This window comes from Stigmatopora argus, chromosome 23 (assembly GCF_051989625.1).
Source record: "Stigmatopora argus isolate UIUO_Sarg chromosome 23, RoL_Sarg_1.0, whole genome shotgun sequence".
NCBI lineage: Eukaryota > Metazoa > Chordata > Actinopteri > Syngnathiformes > Syngnathidae > Stigmatopora > Stigmatopora argus.
Genome location: NC_135409.1, coordinates 3,890,462 through 3,910,000, shown reverse-complemented (window position 1 = coordinate 3,910,000; position 19,539 = coordinate 3,890,462). Strand labels below are relative to the sequence as shown.

Below are 19,539 nucleotides of genomic sequence, written 5' to 3'. Positions count from 1 at the left end.
GAGGAAGGTCAGCGTCCGGGTGAGGAGATGCGGGGAGTCGGCCGCCGGGTTATCAGAGTTGGAGAAGTTGGGAGGCTTGTTACCCATCCAATAGATGCGCCCGGATAGTAGAATCGCTCCCCAGGTAGCCAGGGCGACAAGACTTGACAATAGCTTCTGGTTCTTTTTCTGAAACGGAGCAAAGCAGAGTTAGAAAACTGGAGTGATAAGCTGTGAAGGATCATTAAAAAAATGTAATAGATGTCTCGATACAGTCTTAATTTAAGGGGACTTTCCCGATTAGCTGTGAGGTTTGCCTGGAGTGTGACTGTTAATCAGCTTAGAACTCATTGTGTTGGTATGCCGATACTGTTTACATCTGGTAAGAGCTTTAATCCTGCAGCCATGAGGTCGACGGTCACGCAACACCTTCAACCTTGATCTTTTAATTGATCTCCTTTTGAATTTTTCCCTGGCTTTTAATGTCCGTTGGATATGTTGAATGTCTTCGAGGTGAAGGTCAGGCAGAGTTCCCCCCGGTAGAATGGATTTGACGTAATGTGAGTGATGACCGCTGAAACGCCTCTTTTGTGAGCCCATTTGTTATCTGCCTCCTCGTCTTCGGTGTGAACTGCATTTGAACCCGCCTTCCCGCAAAACATTGACGGTGCTCTTTGTTTCACCCACCATTTCCCGAATGGACATTCGACGGTGTCACAAATAACCCAAGTATCTCCTGGTGCGTGGACTTTAAATGGGAGCACGATGGAGAGAACTTGTTGTCCATAACAAAAGGGCTCATTGGGATTATTTTAAGAGGTTTAGCGCGGCCTCCTTCGCAGGAGCTACTGGCTCCAGTTCGGGTGTTGATTCCTCCAGTAGAAAAGTGGAAAAAACACGAGGGTCAACGGGGGCAGGAGACTTCTCACGGGCCCCCTCGGGACATTTGGGTTGCTTTTAAAAGAGCCCGTTGACTGAACTTTTGGAGTACTTTGACAGGTGCTTCATAAACGCACGCCGTCCAAAGCAAAAGTAGTTCCAGCATCAATGGCGTGGAAGCTCAATTTTCGCCTTAACTGCCTGTCGTGTCTCCTAATTGAACCTCCGCGCATCGGCTGCGTTCAAGCGCGAGCGGAAATACGCTCGCTAATCAGTTTTTAAGCACTTTCTGTGAAGCAAATGAGCAGCCCGCAGGTGTAAAACACTTGTTTAAACAGATTGCCGATCTCCAAGTTAGTAGCGATGGGATTTATTCGTTTGCTCCGACGGCGTTTGGCAATCGATGGAAGGCAAACTCCTCAATGCGCCATAAACAAAATAATAAGATAAGCCACCTGCGTCATGCGTCTGCATGCCAAATTGTTAGGTGCAATAACACACAAATGCTGCAAATCCAACCGAAAGGATTATAAAAGTAATTTTTGGTCTCCAACTGCTTCAGGGTGTTTGTTGTTTTTTTGATTGAATTACTTTTTTGACTAATGTGTAATGTTCTATAAAACCAAAAACGCTGCTACCAAAATAAACAGAACCTTTGACAAAGTTTTTCCCTTAGCGATGATGGGAATATTATTATTATCCCTTACGTCAGACTAGGACAAGTTTGATCTTGCTTCAGGTTTTTTTAAAAGCAAAATGATTTCCTTTTTATCACACGAGACCGTAATCTCATTCTAATGTCCTTCTCGGTGGATTTAACAATTCATGTCTTTTTGGCATTGTTAGCTAAAATGTTTGAACTGGATACTTTCTTTTTGAATATAAATTAGTAGATGTCCAGTCCAATTCCAACAGACTGGGAGTGGTATTTGAAGTTTGTCAAAATGAAGAACAGATTGGCCCTTGATGGGCTACTTTGAACTCAAAATGAGCCGGGATATTTTCTTCCAAGACATTCATACAAAGACCGACGTTAACAAGCACAGCATTTAGGAGTTATGATCGTCAGAGTAGTATTTCCATGGTTGTAAAGCCGAAATATTACACAGGAAACCGTTTTTTACTCCTTTCACTGGACTGTGGCGCGAATACCACACCCTCCTTTGTGTCCATCTCCCCCTCTTCGCACCCTATACGTCCTACCTTTTTCCATTCCAGATCTCGTCTCAGTCTGATTAGGGAGGAAATGGAATGAGGGATGGAACGGCAGCCGGAGCGAATCTGTCTGCCAATTTGCATTTTCTCGGATATCTTTCGAATCGACGACATGCTGCCGTTTCAGCCTCGTGACTAAAGGCTGGCGCTGGAGTAAAACGACAACAAGGACAAAAAAAAAGCTCCATTCCCAAGACTGAAACAGATAAAGCCAGGGAAATGAGAGCATAGTTTCCCTCTCCTGCATCCTTCATCTCTTTTGTGTTCCCGAGCGTCTCGTTTTGAGACGTCTGGCTCATTATCGAGGAAACAATTGCCCTCGTGGCCCAACCCGTCGAGTAACAAGCTCCCTGCCGAGATAACCGCGGCCGGGCCCGTATGGGAGGGCACCGGCGTCGTGATAAATGAGCCAGATGTAGTAGTTGTGGCAGCGGGGGGTTTGGGAGGGGTGGGGGGCGGTTGGCAGCAGGAACCCCTCCCGTCTGGTAGCCGGTGACATGTTCGAGTTACCAATGAGAAGAGTTGTTATGGCGTCTGGATAGGGAGAAGCTTACCATAATGATAAATACATTTGATTGCTGCAGTGCTGGAACTAATGTAAACTGGTTTCTGATGAGTTTAAATGAGCCCTTTTGTGCAATATGGTTAGTAGACATATTTTACCACAGAAACCTTTTAGATCCTTGTTTGATAGAGGTCCCACCCTCCTAAGATCCGCCCCTGGATGGCTGCATGAAAATGAATGTTTTCTTTTCTCGCGTCAAAGATCTCCATCGTTGACGGTGCTAAACGAATATTGGTGCCCTTCCTTCCCACTCCAAATTGATTGGACATTGGCTCTCAGTTTCAATTCACAGCAAGATGAAGAGAACTGAGCCAGCGGATGAGTGGTTAGCACGTCAGCCTCACAGTGGGGGATCTGGGTTCAAATCCAGGTGGGTCCACCTGTGTGGAATTTGCATGTTCTCCCCGGGCCTGCGTGGGTTTTCTCCGGGTACTCCGGTTTCCTCCCACATTCCAAATACATGCATGATAGGCTGATTGGACACTCTAAATTGCCCTTAAGTATGAGTGTGAGTGTGAATGGTTGTTTGTCTCCTTGTGCCCTGCGATTGGCCTGCCACCAATTCAGGGTGTCCCCCACCTCTGGCATGAAGTCAGCTGGGATAGGCTCCAGCACCCCCCGCGAGCCGAGTGAGGGTTAAAGCGGAAATGAGAAAAATGAGATGAGATGAAGAGACGTCAATCAATTTCACTCAGATTTACCTTTCCAAGCGGGAGAAGGAGGGCCTGTCGGAAGGTGAGCCGATGGAAGACGAAGACGTCGTAGACGGCCGACACGGCCAGCGCCGTCACCCCTTGCTCCTTCCACAGCATGCTGGCCGCCGCGCACCACAGGCTGCCGGCCATCCACCCCCAGAGGCCCAACGCCGAGCGGCGTCTGGACGCCCGCAGGCCGCAGTGTCTGGCGTAGCAGTGCAGCGACAGCAGGAAAAAGATGGCCGCGCCCACGTCCGCCCTCCCGACCACCCCGGCCACGGCTTCCGTGTGCACCGGGTGCGAGGCGAAGAGGAGGCCGGCCAGCAGACCCCACGGCGCCCCGCCCAGGAGCCGTCGAGCCAAGGCGGCGAAGGCGGCCGTCGCCAGTCCGTGCAGCGCCACGTTGAGCAGGTGGTAGCCGGCGGGCCGCAGCCCGTGCAGGGCGTAGTTGAGGCGGAAGGTGAGCGTGCAGAGCGGCCGGAACGACTTGTGGCTGCCGCTGTGGGTGAGGAGCGTCCCCCAGAAGTCGTCGTACCAAATGTTGCTCCACGGGGTTGTCGGGAGAAGGTCCTGATTCGTCTTGATGGCTCGGCTGGGAAAATGACAAGGGAGAGAAATTCTTGCTTTTTGGAGAGCTCCCGCACGTTTCTCATTAAAATAGGCCACTGCTGATGCCAGAATTTCACATTCCTCAAAACAATCCTTCTTCGATAGTGTTGTCTGTTTAGCACATCAAAGCGCTTTCTCTTCCTCATTTCTGCGATACTAGTTGAGCACAAGCTGCGTGTGTTTTAAATTGGCCGCTACTGTATTCGGTTTTGCGCTATTAAAATTCATGAGTACTCGAGTGAGCGGCACGGAGGAGGAGTGTCGGGAACGTCCGCCTCACATTTCTGTAATTGAGGGTTTAATCCCTGGTGAGCTACAACTTTCCTGCGTGGATTTGACATGTTGTCCCTGTGCCTGCGTGGGTTTTTTTGTGGGTACTCCGGTTTCCTCCCACATCCCGAAAGCACGCATGTTAGGCTAATTGAACGCAAATTGTCATTGTGCCCTGCGATTGGCTGGCAACCAATTCAGGGTGTCCGACGCCTACTGTCCACATGTGGGAGAGGCTCCGGCACCCCTGCGAGCCTTATTAGGACAAGGGCAACGCAAAATTAATGCCTAGTGCTTGAGTCATGGCTTTGATGGCGCAATTGCTTTTCAATATTGCTGACAAGCTACTTTAATCCATTATTTATATTCTATACACAAGTCAATTTGGATATCATTTGTTAATTTGATCACGTCAGTCAGACATCATAACAATTGGAAAGGATGTACCGAAGACGAGGGTTGCCGAGCGGACGTTATTCGTGAGAAAGTAGCACGTTAACACAAAGGGAAGGAAATAGGAGGCGGTGAAATGAGGAAGAACTTTTGCTTTGAACATTTGTCCAATTGAGATTTGTTCACAATAGAAGGCTAACAGGACTTTTCAATATATATATTTTTCACGGAGCGCACATTGTGAACTGAAGAACATTTTTCTTTAAATTCTTCCAGTCAGGTTCTGAGATCTATATTCCTAAAAATGAATTGTGTACTTGATTAAATAGCGATGTGTACTCTTATCAATGAAATTAGCGGAGTTAGAGATCACGAATCAAATGAAGTTGGATTTTTGTACGCCATGCTTGCAAGTCTATTTGAAGAGTGATGAAAACGTGCGCCTGCTGCCTCATAATCATTAGCGCGTTTTCTGTCTTTGTGCACGCACGCTGCACTGCAGAAGAGTGGGGGCTCCTTTGTCTGAACGGTGCGCCCTTTTAACGCGTCAGGCCTCAGAAATAGAGCGGGAGAGCTGCCAGGAGAGTTTTAAACGTCAGCTAAATGAAATTGTTTCCCTGACCAAGCCTCTAAAGCTGTCTTCACTGGGGCAAGTTCCCACCGTTTCCCAGCATTGTTTTCCAACAATGAAAGCGTGTTTATTCTGGAGACCGGCGTGTGGCCATCGTGGAGTTTGCGCTTATCAGCTGGGACATCTTCAGTTCTCTGTGACGCTCCCCGCTCGAAAACCAATCCTCCCAAATCAGTGGCAGCTAATCATTCATCAAAGCCACCCTTTCCATTACCGATGGTTGAAATGAACGTAAAGCGAAGGCTTAAAGAATTACGGAGGTGTCTGTTTCTATGTTTGTGAGCGTTGATGGCATCATTGAAAACATTGAGTGGTCTCCCGTGGTGATAGAAAAAGCGTAGGGGGGCAGGGGGGCTCTTTTGTATTCCGCCGACGTATTTGGGCCACACCGCCAGGCGAGGCTACAGGACTCGCTATTCACAATGTACACGACCGGTTTTCAGGTTTCCTTTTTGTGTGTGTGTGTGTGTGTGCAAGTAGTTTAACGATTGGAATTTCAAGGCCGACTGGTCTGAAAAGATTGAGCATCTCTCATTGTCATTCTCTTTTGCTTATGTAAATGAAGCCCCCCTCCCCCCACAACCACCACAAAACAATGATATCACCAACCAGCCATTTGTTTTCCATATGTATACAGTTGCCCATTTTCAATGGAAAATGTCCCCCACTTTGTCTGACAACATTCAAATTTCAGGCACTGGAGTTGCATATCTTCAGGATAATTAGAACACAGGCTGCTGTTGAATCTTTATTTTTTATTTTTTAAATAGCTGGCACTATTAGGGCGACCGGTTTCTAATAACCAGCAGCCATCATGAAATGTAATTCCGGCTGGCTGAGTTACAATTACACTTTTGTGTACTACAGTGCTTCATTGGATTCCTCAGCAGTGGGCAAATTGGTGGCCACAAAGGCCGTAGTGTATCGTGAAATTGCTCTTCTATTTCGATAAACTCGCTTGGTTTGATTCATTTTTACTTTTAATATTTATATTCCCAAAACAAATGTTCACCATTGTTTTCTGGCGGTGGTCAGTGAGGAAAGGATTAGTGGCTAAAAGGATTAGTAAGCGATCATTGCGTTCCTAAGGCCAGTCCGGGGTCTCGGAAGTGTGTGTGGGCTGCCACCCCTCGTTTATTGTGCGATTTGGTCATTCGTACTGTCGTCTCTAACACATACCTGTCAAACTTGGCCAATTGCTCCCCTTATTAATGATTGCAATTCCCCTTATTAAGCTTTTGTATGCACTAAATTCAAGATTCTGTACATGTCGCTGTATGACGCTGACAGCTAGACTGTCTGGGTACATTGCTTGCTGACACGCTATATTTATATAGTGAAAAGGCGGACGGGTGAAAGGGGAATGCGCGTGCACATATCATGCTTAAAACTTGACAATATTAGCAGTCGACGATGACGTTTTGCTACCAATGACCAAGACGATCCGGATTAGAGCCAAAATGGCTACGAGATCGGTTTTACAAAAAAAACATACTTAAATGTTTTTTCCCGTACAAAAGTTGTTAAACGGCGTACACAATTTGTGATCAAAAATGTGTAAAGTACGTGGAAAACCTATAAGTTCTCCACTCTTTGTATCTGCACTGTTAGTGTGTCAGACCTCAGGAAACGAGCCTGACATCAAACATGAGCGCCATTGCATGCAAGAACAATGGTCCCGACCGAAGCGGCACCGCACTGCTTTTCTCACACTTTCCCGTCTTAGAATTTTGGCCCAAAAACAACTTTACTGACAGCGTTGACGGGACACCTTGGCGATTGGATTAGAACCAAAAGCGTGCGCGTCAATCTATTCCGAGCTGACTTATGCGATGCCCATTCCCTCATTTATCTTTCAGTGGATTGATTCAAGTCTCATTGCATTCCCGGGAAAAATCTATCGCCCGCTAAACGGACGATGAAGCCCAAAAACGGCCTCTGCCGCGTCAGCGAAAAGTCAAGGCGGAGAAAGAACGGTGTCCCACCGCAACTTTCCTCGGGCGATGATGTCAATAAAAGTCTGCAATAAATCTTTAGGCCCAACCGGGGAACATCTACGGGAAATCAATGGCTAATAAAGGTACTACTGCCGTGGGATTCAGCACCACCCGCGTGCAAGCTCCATTGGAAAAGTTCACTTGCACGTCTACTCGTGAGAAAGGCCCTCTGGCATGTTTGCAATCAGCCTGCGTTTAATTACAGCGTCTTTAATGAAGGCGGCTTCAGCGTTGATAAATGTGTTGCTTGATTTAAAAAAATTGGACCGGGCCAACCAACACACGAGATGCAGCTGCGTGCATGACTGGGATAAGAATTATGACTCTCTACGTACGGCAGTGTTTTTTATAGCTTTCATTTAATCAGTCTTAACGAGGAGATTCAATAAGGAGCGACCCGTCGGCGCCGCTTGCACAAAATGGAGAAAATAACTGAATCGTACTGAGCGGCGATAAGATGTTTAGAAAACAGACCGAGAATTTTATTTTATACTGAGAATCGAATGCTCTATTCCAGGTGTCCAATATGCGTCTCGAGGGCTGGAAGTGGTCCACTAGGGGGTCCGATCCGGACCGTGGAAAAGCCAAATTGGGAACTGTTAAACATAACGGGCGAATGGAAGCCATCTGCTCAACCATTGCTTCCATACTGGTCATCCTAAAAGTGTGACCTTTTCGACCTCTGACCAAAGCCCAAATTCTTGCCACGGATGGCAAGCTATAAATTATAAAAGCAGCATGATAGAATGCAATAAGACATGGATTTCTAATCCAGGTTCATCCAACTGTCGACAAATCCCCCAAGGGCACTCTCAAACTCTGTCCCGAAACCACATATGGTATCATAAAATGACATTATATTCCTCGGCCACCTTCTGTCCCTACCGTGTGGTCTTCGCAACCCTCACGGGGGCCGAAAAGAACCTCCGGAGAAGAACATGCAGACATGATGTCAGCTTTTTTTTTATTCCCCGACACGTGCTAGATGAGCAGCAATAAATACCCAACTCGTGCAAACTTTCGGTACTGAAAAAAAGGCAGCCGCAACACTACTTGCCTTTTGGTGGGGTGCTGAAATATTTTTCCCATCTCGACATGCATAATTCAGCGACCTTCACCGCGGTGAGATGAATGAAAAATAATAATAGAAAAGAAGAGATAAAAATGCGCTGCTGGAAAATTCATTTAAAAACAAATGCCGATCATGGAATCGCCAGGTGTATATATACTATATCAATGACATAATGTCCAACATTTTCAAGTTACATTTGAGGCTGTTGGTTTACATTTAGACATTAGATTAAAAAATTAGATGAAAAGTAGACATTTTATTAGAAACACAATAAAAGGTGAATTGAGACATTGACTTTTGCAAACCTAATGCAATTAAATTTTGTGTTCATATGTGCAATTGGTTGTTCAAATAATAATTTCACAGAAAAAAGGCATGGTAAAAAAAAAGTCAAATTATTTCTTGAAAGTGCTATGCTAATGAGAAAATCAAGTCAAATGATTAGGAATAAAATAGAACTCTTTGTAAAAAGTATCACTCATAAACATACTATTCATTTTATTACGACAATCAAGCAAATCTTTTTATGGAAAGTTTTTTCCTCAGAACAGCCAAATAATACTCATGTTCACGAATTGGCCTTAATTCTTTCCACTGCCACCTCACACATACACTTAACTCAGTTTTATTGACAGCGATAGAAGTTCAATCTATTTGAACAGGGAGGCCCAACCCACCCAGTTCAAATAGATTGGACGTCAACGCCAGCTTTTAAAGATTTGATGTCTATAATTAAAGTATATTGCAAAAATACAGTACTATGCTATATTTTTATGCTGAGACAAGTGAAGTAAACTTGTGCAGAACAAAGAGAATATGGATAAACATAACACAAAATCAGGGGCTGAAATGTGCAATCGGGACATCCCTAGCTTAAACACAGCGAAGGCTGTCACCCGATCTCCCTCCCTCGCGCCGACTCTGTCCCACGGTGGCTTTTATGATGTGTGAAGCACCAAATCATTTCCACACACGCACAGCACAGAGTAGACCCACCCTGCCTTTCAAAGCTGCCATTTTACAAGAGTAAGTTGGACTAACCACGCGTGAAACTGCAGCGGCGACGGCGGCCGAGAGTCTCCGGGTTTATGAGGCGTGCCTGCGCCTTGACCAGAGTTTTGTCGTGGGCGTCAAAGCTCTTGATTCAAAATAATTTGGGATAGGCTTGATTGGTGTATGGCCTGGCCCTTTAAGAATTTGGGGTAAAGCTATCAAGATTGAGAGGAAATAAACAACGTCCTCGTTAGAACTGTATTTGGCAGTAAAGAAAAAATTGATTTTTCTGTTTTTGACAGAAACCCAAAAGCCAATATCGGTCAGCTATCAATTAAAGGAAGAAAAAACGTACACGCAAATATGTGTCATTCGTATTTTAGCGCAACCTTGACAAAGCCACAAACAGGAACTGTTTTGTGAACTAGTTATTTTTTGACGAATCCTCTCCGGAATTCAAACAAACACGGCGCTTTAACAGGACGTCGATAGAATGGCGTTGAATTGAAATGAACTAAAACACATGTGCAAGCTTATGCGGCGCTTAAACGACATGGCGGTTTCACAAAGCCAAAATGGAGAGGAGGTTTTGAGTGTTGCGTCTTAAAGGCCTGTTTCTACTTAGAAAGTGATCATTTTGTGACTTTTCATCATCACTTGTAAAGACCGCACGACTCTTAGATAATGTTATTCATTTCCAAGGAACATTTTTCCTGGCAGGCCAATTTACTGTCACCCCCCGCAAGATGAATAATATTGCTCACATGCCCCTCTGGCCTAGATATTGCACCAATATTTATAGACTCCCAGCACAACTTTAAAAGCCACAACAGAATCACAATTATTTGAGGTATTTCTTCCAGCAGATCACGACAATTCAATCTTAAGTCAGTGGCGCCGTTGCCCGAATCTTGTCGTTATTATCTGTCGTTAAGCGGCATTCGTGTTTGTGGCTTAATATTTCACTATCCTAGATTAAGATGTTTAACCACCAAAAGTAGCATTTTATGGGAAGCCTGCATTTCAAAACTTGTTTTTCATATGAATGTCTTTTACATGTGGTTATTTAACGCCAGGCTCATGAATACTTTCTTCATTTTGAAGGCTCAAGAGTCATGCGTGGCGTCGCAGCGAGGAGATTCATTAGCGGCGGGTGGAATGGTTTTGAACCGGGATCAAGGGCATTGTTCAGGGACATTATCATACCGCACTTCGTATTGGTGAAGATTAAAAACAGGATTGGGGTCACACGAGCCTCGGGATGAAAATATTCCCCATACCGAAAGCCATTGAAGTGAATAATTTGCCAGTAATTTATTACTGGAAAGCCATAGCAATTATGTTTTCCACACGAAATCAATGGGAAGGCCCTTGTAAATGTAGACGTAAGGGAATGAGTTCGTAGTGTGCCACAATTAGTCATCGATAAAATAAACAGCTGCGTCCATTAAAGGAGTGGTCGTCGTGCTAACGACTTGACCTGGCATTTATATCAAACGCAAAAAGAGTCCCTGTTCTGTCTTAACTGGTCTCCCAGTTCCCGTCGTAAAATGCAGAATGCTTTGACGAGCAGCCGTAGTATTAGCATTAGCCGTGCCCGGGAAAGCACTTGACCTGATTGCAAAAGCAGAGCGGCACCAGAACGAGCTAAGTTGGAGATATCCAGCCTCGCCATCTCGTCTAGCATTCTCCCGACTCCATGTGACGTGAAGTTGCCAAGATTTGATGACCGGGCCGAAAGGTCAGATAAGCTTTCAAAAAGATCACACGAGTGTTGTTTAGAAAGACCCACAGAAAAGCCGTTGAGGGGTCTCCTCAGACAAGCGAAGCGGAGTGATTAGCGGCCCTCCGCTCTGTCGGCCCCCCAGGGACGACCCCACCTCCAGCACACGACTCTTGACCCCAAGCGAGGATGCCGTTTGAGGAACAACCAGGGAGGGTCACGTTCCCCCATTGCCATGCGTCCTACGTCACCCCAGGGCTTTGTTTGGGTTAGGGGTGATTTCTGACCTTTTACGGGGGTGTTTGCAGACGATTCCTAGCCAATCACCTGTTCGCTGTTTTCCCTCAAATATCCAAAGTACCGCTTGTCGACGCTCCCTCCAAACTGCGTAATTGCGCACTGGTCGCACACTCTCAGTTCACAAGAAAACCTATCCAGCGCAGTGAATGCACTGCAAATATATTAAATATAGTATAACTTTTTTCTGAATCATTTTACTGTGTAATTCATTGAGTGGCAGGTGTCCAGCCAATCATTGGATATGATGCAATCACCTTGCGCAGCCAATCACGGCATTGGCCTCACTTGCGCATGAGGCTAAAGCTAACTCAGCTAACGTGAATGTGATACGTCGACTCCCCCAGCGTGCATCTTTTAAGTTGGAATGGCTGTCGGAGTATGTGCAAATAGAAGAACAAGCGTTCAAACTGAGTTTTCCGATGGAAAAATACGGACGAAATGGAAGCCAGACTACCTCAAGGACAGATGTGAAAAATAAGGTAAGTCAGATTTGTGCAAATTCTAGTGCCATTTACTAAGATGTTTTATGTATCGATATCAATAATTGAATGTTATGGCTAGATCATTAATGGGTAGTAAAAATACACATGGTGATGGCAGCTGTGATACTGGTGTGTGTGGCCATAGCGATCACGTCTGATGTTGCTCATACTGGTCCTCAGTGTGCTCAGGTACGTTGTTTGTATGCCCAGATATGTGAAAAATTAGAGGGAACATTGCCGCTTTTATGTCATCACTTTGTGATTTGTTTGAAAACTAAAGGAGAGACTTCCAATCCAATCGAACTGGGAGAGTTGGCAGCAAAAGAATTTGGCAGCTCAAGTCACATTTTTCAACAGGATTTGTTCTTTCTAAAGCCATGTAAACCCGTAAATTTAAGAAGAGCAGGCATCCAATTCTTCAAAAGTGGGACGGGTGGCAGTAAATAAACGTACTACCCCTCCAAATGGATTGGACATCTCTTCGTGAGGTTACAAAATAGATGTTCTCCCTCTGGCCAAGATGAACCCCCGACCACCACCAGTTAATTTAACAGACGTCCAATCCCTCTTCAAATTGAGTGAATGTCTAGCGCCATCAACGGCAGCCAATTAGTTATCATTTGACCAATTAGTTTATCACTAGTGGAAGCGGGACACTGGCGGTGACATTCATTCGCTGAATATCTCCCTCTTCAAATGGAATCGAACGTCTAGCCCCGTCAATGGCAGTTTCTGAGTTGAAATGATTTGGACGTCTATCTCCGTCACCCTCTCAGTTGAACAAGTTGGACGCCTATGGCTGTCAATGGCCGCCAATTAGTCAAGACAATAACGTCGACTCCTACAACGCTGCACGGATTGATAACAAGAGCACGGGCAAAACAAAGCTGCGTAACCATGGTAACCTAACTAGGGTAACCAGGGTGACAGCGGCCGGGAGGCAAAGTCGAAGGCGGAGGACGCTCAGCCTCCTTCCTACCTGTCATCGTAGCAAAAGTCGGCATCCAGCGTGTTGACGTACACCCCCGCGGCCACGGCGGTGCACAGGAGCTCCGGGATCATCTCTCCGAGCCGCAGCCGACCGAGGAAGGATGAAGCGGGGATGCCTCGAAGGGGAAGCGCCAGGAAGTGCGAGTCTGTCGTCGGTCAGCCGCTGGACAGCGCGGCTCTCCACGCCGCGCGGAGCTTCTCCCGGCGCAGTGAAAGTGTGTCACGACGGGCCATGGTTCTCCCCCGGCCGGGCAGGGAGCGATCGGGGGCTGGGGGGATGCTGAGCGAACGCCGGAGCGCGCTGTGCGATGCGCGTCTCTCTGGTCAGCGAACGCCGGAGACCAGCCGCAAAATTTGGGCAGGCGACAGCGAGCATGTGGGTTTGGTAAGGGCCGCGCATGCGCAACGCGGGCTGCAGCCAATACAATACCAAGGCACACAAAGGATGTCTTTTATCATTCGCACAAATCATTGTCATCGTGTCATTTCAGCGGAGAAATTATGAAAGAAAATGTTCCCAAAATAGAATTAGATCACCATTTTAAATTTAATCACAGTTTAAATTCAATCACAAATGCAAATGGTTAAAAAGCGAATTTTCTCCTGAATGTACCCAGTCCCAGAGAAATTTTAGATGCCATAACGGTCCCGCTGACCTCCAAATGGGGGAGGAAGTGCAAAACAGATGGAGGCGTGGGACATATTTGCGACCCGAGCAACAAATTGGGATGCTGTGTTATCATCCACCGTAAAGCCAAGCTTGAAAGAGCACCCTCAGTTGAGCCCAGAGATTTGGAAGAAGGTGGGTACTTTTCTTCAAAAGTGATTTAAGGATTAGAAAGGAAAACCATTGGTTCTGTTATATAAGAACATATTCTGGCGAAAGGTTTGTTTACTGGCTTCACCTTTTAAAATTGTCTCATATTTTAAGGGGAGTTGTTTGTTAAGGTGCCACCTAATACAAATATGACATGACGTATTTTCTCGCAAATAAACTGTATTTGTAACTCAAAAAATGATGACTGAATCAAGGGTACGGTTTATATGCGAACAAGACTTGCTATAATCTTTTTCACCAGTAGATGTTGGCAAAGTAACATTAACTATTTGTTGGTTATTTTCTGTTTTGCAGTAAGAAAACAACCATTACTGGATGAATTAATTCCTTATAATATTGACCTTAATAATGTGCTTTTGATTCGTACGGAAAAGTAACACATTGGTACTCCCTATTAAAACCATGAATATGGAGGTGAAAATCGTGAATCAGGGGGCGCCTTATACGTGAGTAAATGCGGTATACACATTTTTAATATGTATTTAAAGTCACTCAATCACTCTGCAGGTTTGTTTTGGTTCCTAATTTTACATGCGCGTGGGAAAAAAGCGATTAAGACTTTGCCACCGAGTGCATTTCCGTACATATTTCCGTAGATGTGCTGTGGAGATTTCCTCCTTGCCGCGGGCGAAACATGACTAGTCATTTCCTCTTTGTGCTATTTACTCCAGATCTTTTGCGTCTTCACCCCCCTCAGATAAACATCACGCGGGAAACGGATAATCACAGCTGCAGAGTCGGGCCTCACTGATGAGATTAATATAACCCATGGGCAAAAAAAATCAAAGCACCCCAATGCAACAAAAAAGGTTTTCATTGGAAATCATTCCGTCATCTTGAATGGATGTTATTTGGAAACATTCCTGACAAGGTTCCCCGCCCGCCAGTGTGAAGGTTCACCCGAGTAACGCAAAACGTCGAAGCCCCCGACGAGGGCGAGTGTTGCCGCTCCACACGACGTCCGATCCCATGAATAATTCATGCGTCTGCGATCTTCTCCAAACATTGAAGATTTATTGGGAGAGTAAGGAAAACAGCTGTAGAGATTAAAGTGAGGTCAAGGCCTCTTCTCCGCAATGCTCTTTCCAGACCAGCATGGCCGTCCAGGATTTGCCTGAAGCACCCCCAAAGGGCCCGGCTGCCCCCTGAAAAACCCGCATTTTCAAGACATGGTGCAGCTTTGAGTGAAATCCAAACGGTCATAACTCAATCAAAATCAGCAGCCGCTTTTAGCAGGTGTATCTGTTAGAGTTGTACCCATACAATTTTTTTTTTTTACCTTTATTTAACCGTTTGAAGCAGATGTTCATTCACTGTCCTCCTCCAGCCTCAAGTGGATTGGACGTCTAGCCCCATCAATGGCAGACAATGAGTTAAAAATGCACATTTGCTGTTCTTCTTGGCCATTTTTTTTCACCTCATCTCATTGGCTGCCATTAACAGTGGAAGACGTCTAATCTATTTGAAGAGGGAGGGATGACAGCAAATGAGGTTGAAAATGGATTGGACGTCTATTATACAAATTGGTGGGAGGGTTTAATTCTCACTACTCTCAGATAGCGATGACGTCATTTTCACACTGTATCAATACCGTTGCAACACTAGCATCTGTTAAAAGCTTTATTTAAAAAACAAAAACAAAAAAACTTAAATTGCGTTACTATCACGCCTTCAATGCAACAAGAGCGTAACATCTCGGCGACAAAAGCGGGTCAAACAGTTGGACCAAAGCAGAAAAGGCTCTCTCGTCCTGCAAAAAAAGAAAAAAATGTAATTGATTTTGCTCATTTTACCCCAAAGTACTGTTTGTTATTATAATGACTATTTTACCTCCTCTTTAAGGTAGCAAAGGCGGTCCAGGAGGATGAGGCCTTCAATGCATGGAGCCAGGGTGACCTTCAACTACACATATACGCGAGGGGGGGTCATTAATTTTCAGATCAAGTCATATTTTGACAGTTTAGTGAGTTTACAACATGGCGTGAAAATGCCCACCAAATTAAAAGCGTGGATCTCAGGCCAACGCGGCAAGTGTGCGTCGTGGTACCGTTGTATGTCGTCGTCGGAAAGCTGCGTGGAAAATAACGTCAAGGAGTGTGTGATTCACTTTAAAAAATGTTAACGTTGTCTGCCATTGACCGCAATAGACGTCAGTTTCAATTCCACTGGGAGGGGCCTGCAGCGGAAGATCGTCGCCGGGCCTCCCAGTGGGAACGGATCGGACGTTTATCGCCGTCAGCCATAAGCTCGTTATGTGATCGTGACCTGGGAATCGTCCAGGTCCAATTTGCGAAGAGCCCGTCGAACGTAATCCACAAAGGATCTCACTTTGGCGTAGACATTTCCTACTCGCTTCTCACTAAGAACGGGAATATTAATGGTCATTAATTCGACAAGTCGACGCAGTATGGACAGCAAGTCATTTTCAATTGATGAAAACCGTTTCCATATGCTTCATATTTGGGGTGCCAAGGCAAATGTGCTTCCTGTTACCTTTTATGGGCCCTGTAGCGGTCCCGGAGAATGACGTGCAGGACCGCCCGGTAGAAGAGCGACTCCATCTGAATCTTGTGTGACCCCAAAAGGAAAAAAGTGCAGATGAGCCACGCGTAGTTCAATCGAGTCTGTTTTTGTGTTGTGCTTCCTCCCCGTGGAGCGATTGCATGAATATTTATAAACATTCCATATTAATGGCAGCCGGCGTCGAGCGTGGGTTTTGGCCCGGGGCCCCCTAAACCACTTCCGTGAAGTCTATGATGAGCAAATATTGGATCTATTTTTGTTTGACTCAAGGCGTACTCACCCCGTGGCCCACCGTGACTCTCTCCAGCGCCTGTTGTTGTCAACCAGGGGAAAAAAGCTCACGTTAACCACGCGTCACGGCGTCCCGCACGCGACGGCTGCGACTCACCAGGCACGCCGACATCCTGGCGTTGCGTCCGCAGAACCAGGAGTGACGTCGAAGGTGCTGACTCAGAGGGAACCCGAACGCGCCGTGTGAAAATTCCGCGCACGCGCTTTCGGTGAGGGGTTCGAACTCCTCCGAGAGCTTGTTGTAGCAACAGCCCACGCTGCAGACGGCGAGCAGCTCGGCTTTCGCCGTGAACATCCGGAGCGTGCTGGGCGCCAGGTCGCCGCACGTGTGAAGGCCCACCAAGACCGCATGCTAGCGACGCGAGGAAAGGTTTGAGCTCAACAGTCAAAGGTAATTCTTCCACGGGTTCGGCTCACCTCCAGCTCGCCGATGAGCTCCCTTAGCTCGGTGTGTGCGGTGACGTAAGACGTGAGTGGTGAAAAGACGGCGTCGGTCACGCTGTTTCTGCCCCGGGCTTTTCTCTCGAGGTTTTCCCGCTTTCTCCTCTGCCTCTCCTCATCGGTCAGTGAGCTCGGGGAAGCCCTCCCTGACTGTGTCGCATCCAATGACATGACGTTGAGGAAGAGATCCTCTATAGGGTTGGGGTCTGGCGTTAGCAGCTCCCGCGAGGCATCTTTATCTTTAGCAACTTGGATGTCCGCGACTACCGGCTTTTCTTGCTTTTCTCTTGATGCGTTTCTGCACTTCTGGTACGCCTTGGAGAACTTTTTTAGCTTGCGGTTCCTCTCCTGGGCACCATGTGTGTTAGTACTGGATGAGTCGATGCCAAAAACGCGTAGCCCATGCTGCAGGGATAGGAAGGAGCTCAGGTAACCTTTCCCCGAACCCACGTCTATCACCTGCAGGAACCATACGATGTCCATCAGATACAAAGTGAGACAATAAGAAGCATTCGGAAATAATACTTTCCTGTTTGACTCTGCAGTGTTTGGCTAAACAGTCCACTACCTTCGCCATGGACTGGACCTCATGCGACTTTTTTGCGTTCATAAACTCATCCGGCTCGTATGAACCTGAAAGGTCCCAAAACGATGAACGTTCCATCCGAAGCATTTAGATGGAGTTTAACTTTCATACCTGTTTCAGCTCCTAATTCCGATGACTTGTGCCCAAGGGCCTCCAAAAGCTCGTCTCGGCTCAGGCAGACCCCCAAAGCGGGAAGTGAGTGGGCCTTGGCCTCACGCAAAAGTTCGTGAACATCAACCAGCCGGTTTGTGTCTGGGCAAAATCCAAATGTGCTTTTCGATTGCTCTATTCGTGGAGACAACACAAGTTGAAATTGCATAATCATTGTTAAGGCATCATTTTCAGTTTATATGTATTTAGCTTTTAGTCCACATCCAATCTCATTTGACTACTGTACCAGTGGCTCCACTTTGTTTTTGGAGCCCGGGTTCCCTCTGGTGGCCATCCACACCAATAGCAGTCAGCACCTCCTCGGGCGTGACGGCCACGAAGCGACTCCATACGTCGTGGGTGTAAAACTCCACCGTGTGCGCGTTTGCGATGCTCAAAGTAGCAGCGAGGAACCGCGTGACTTCATTTATGCGTTGGTGCAATTCCATAAGGTCGATCGAGGGAGGAATCATCGTGAAAAAGCTGAAAAATTAGGCCAACAGTCGCAATCCATGTCAAGCGTCCCTTTCTTATCTACTTAGGCATTAGTAGTTGATAAAAAAATAATCGATCTAACACTATAGGAAAACACTTTGCAAACCGTTTGGGCGTTTAACACACGTATATATTTTGATTCATCTTCATTTTAAAAAAATGGATGGTTCTTAGTTTACATCGGATATAAGTGAAGGATAGTGTTTTGAGCATGTTCAGCCGCGCCGGTTTACAACGTCATCATCCAGCGACAGCTGTGTTGCAATGCACGCAGCCGTAGCACATGTAAACAGTATTTTGCGCTCCCACATTTAGTATTTGGTCAAATGGCACCTATTGATCCAAAAACGAAGAAAAGCGCGATTCAAGAAGGAAGCTGGAAGAATCCACAAAAACAAAATGCTGGCGTCAAAAAGAGGAAATGGATTCCGGTAGACAAATTTTTCCAAGGAAGTATTCAAGAAGGTAAACATTGGCTTTTTATTTTCGTACATGTCATTCTAGCCACCGATCGACATGCTTTTATCTGTTCCAGGTCAAGGTTTTGCTTTCAAGCGTAAAGAGAAAGTGAGGCATGAATATAATAAGATCGTGCGCAAGGAGGAGAAAAATATCAACAAGCAGACGTCCTTGTCATCGCTTTACCACGATGAATATCCAGATCACCTCAAACATTTGTACGTGGCCGAGGCCGAGAAACAGAAGAAAGAGATGTGGACTAGCAGACTGAACCGAGCCAAAATGAGAATGAAAAAACACGATCAGGAAGAAGGGATGGCGATTGAGGACACGACTGATTCTGATCCAACACCTCCTGTCGGTCCCGAGGAAAAAGATACAGAGACGTCAGCAGCGATGATAGAAAGGTGAGGGTGACCTGAAGTTGAAATAAGCGCCTAGGTGTCATTCTTTTAAATATTCCCTTTTAGGCTTCCCTTGAGCAACCGCATGAAGAAGAGAATGGACCACAAGTCATCTATCCAGAAGTCGGAGGAGCTGTACCAGCAAATCCAAGAAAAGCGGAGGCAAAAAGAAGAGGTCACCTTGCAACTGTGTGATTCTCCTTGTACAATATGCCTAAAATTCGAATCCGTTTGGCTGTTTTGCAGGATTTCCAAAAGCGCAAGCATCAGCGAGAAGAGGCCATCCGGAAGTATAAGGAGAAAAAAAAGGAGACCTTTCAGATGTTGTGCAAAAAGACCAAAAAGGGGCAGCCTAACCTCAATCTTCAAATGGACTACTTACTTCAGAAGATCCAGAAAAATACAGAAAAAAAATAAAAATGCCAAATTTGGCTTCTTAAACACATTAATGTTGCACATTTTTACCACAAGATTGCATTCTAATATACTGGGATAACGTGCAAGTTTATTCAATTGTGCATTCTTACTTAATAAACGTGAAAACACTCCTTGTTCCGAA

The 19,539-nt window shown here is 46.0% G+C and overlaps 3 protein-coding genes across 3 annotated transcripts in view; 1 reads left to right on the top strand and 2 right to left on the bottom strand.

Annotated features, from left to right (window-relative positions):
- Window positions 1–13,168, bottom strand: part of LOC144069202 (protein O-mannosyl-transferase TMTC2-like) — a 19,609-nt gene extending 6,441 nt beyond the window's left edge. Inside the window, exons 1-3 of the mRNA XM_077594382.1 lie at window positions 12,783–13,168; window positions 3,340–3,925; window positions 1–168 (exon numbers count right to left, since the gene is read on the bottom strand). The exon at window positions 1–168 is cut by the window's left edge and continues 661 nt beyond it. Coding sequence (XP_077450508.1) covers window positions 1–168; window positions 3,340–3,925; window positions 12,783–12,865 — 837 coding nt within the window. The 5' untranslated portion in view covers window positions 12,866–13,168. The remainder of the gene's footprint in view (window positions 169–3,339; window positions 3,926–12,782) is intronic.
- Window positions 13,169–15,237: 2,069 nt separating this feature from the next.
- Window positions 15,238–18,357, bottom strand: mettl25 (methyltransferase like 25). The gene is made up of 11 exons (XM_077593922.1): window positions 17,870–18,357; window positions 17,584–17,757; window positions 17,419–17,519; window positions 16,863–17,348; window positions 16,543–16,797; window positions 16,435–16,464; window positions 16,125–16,198; window positions 15,897–15,990; window positions 15,627–15,701; window positions 15,462–15,533; window positions 15,238–15,381 (listed from the first exon to the last, which is right to left on the bottom strand). Exons 1-11 carry the CDS (start codon window positions 18,093–18,095, stop codon window positions 15,295–15,297), a joined length of 1,674 nt encoding a protein of 557 aa, XP_077450048.1. The 5' UTR covers window positions 18,096–18,357; the 3' UTR covers window positions 15,238–15,294.
- On the top strand, window positions 17,878–19,528 carry ccdc59 (coiled-coil domain containing 59). The gene is made up of 4 exons (XM_077593925.1): window positions 17,878–18,582; window positions 18,653–18,983; window positions 19,047–19,155; window positions 19,227–19,528. The coding sequence occupies exons 1-4, from the start codon at window positions 18,444–18,446 to the stop codon at window positions 19,395–19,397; spliced, it is 750 nt and encodes a 249-aa protein (XP_077450051.1). The 5' UTR covers window positions 17,878–18,443; the 3' UTR covers window positions 19,398–19,528.
- Window positions 19,529–19,539: the final 11 nt, after the last annotated feature.

What these genes read in the sequence shown, in the direction of transcription:
- mettl25 (XM_077593922.1), bottom strand. Translation starts at nt 18,095, where the DNA reads ATGATTCCTCCCTCGATCGACCTTATGGAATTGCACCAACGCATAAAT. An exon ending in GGAATTAGGAGCTGAAACAG is followed by an intron (nt 17,520 to 17,583) that starts GTATGAAAGTTA and finishes GGGACCTTTCAG; the next exon opens with GTTCATACGAGCCGGATGAG. An exon ending in GAGTCACGGTGGGCCACGGG is followed by an intron (nt 16,199 to 16,434) that starts GTGAGTACGCCT and finishes GGGTCACACAAG; the next exon opens with ATTCAGATGGAGTCGCTCTT.
- ccdc59 (XM_077593925.1), top strand. Translation starts at nt 18,444, where the DNA reads ATGGCACCTATTGATCCAAAAACGAAGAAAAGCGCGATTCAAGAAGGA. An exon ending in CCAAGGAAGTATTCAAGAAG is followed by an intron (nt 18,583 to 18,652) that starts GTAAACATTGGC and finishes TATCTGTTCCAG; the next exon opens with GTCAAGGTTTTGCTTTCAAG. An exon ending in TCAGCAGCGATGATAGAAAG is followed by an intron (nt 18,984 to 19,046) that starts GTGAGGGTGACC and finishes ATTCCCTTTTAG; the next exon opens with GCTTCCCTTGAGCAACCGCA.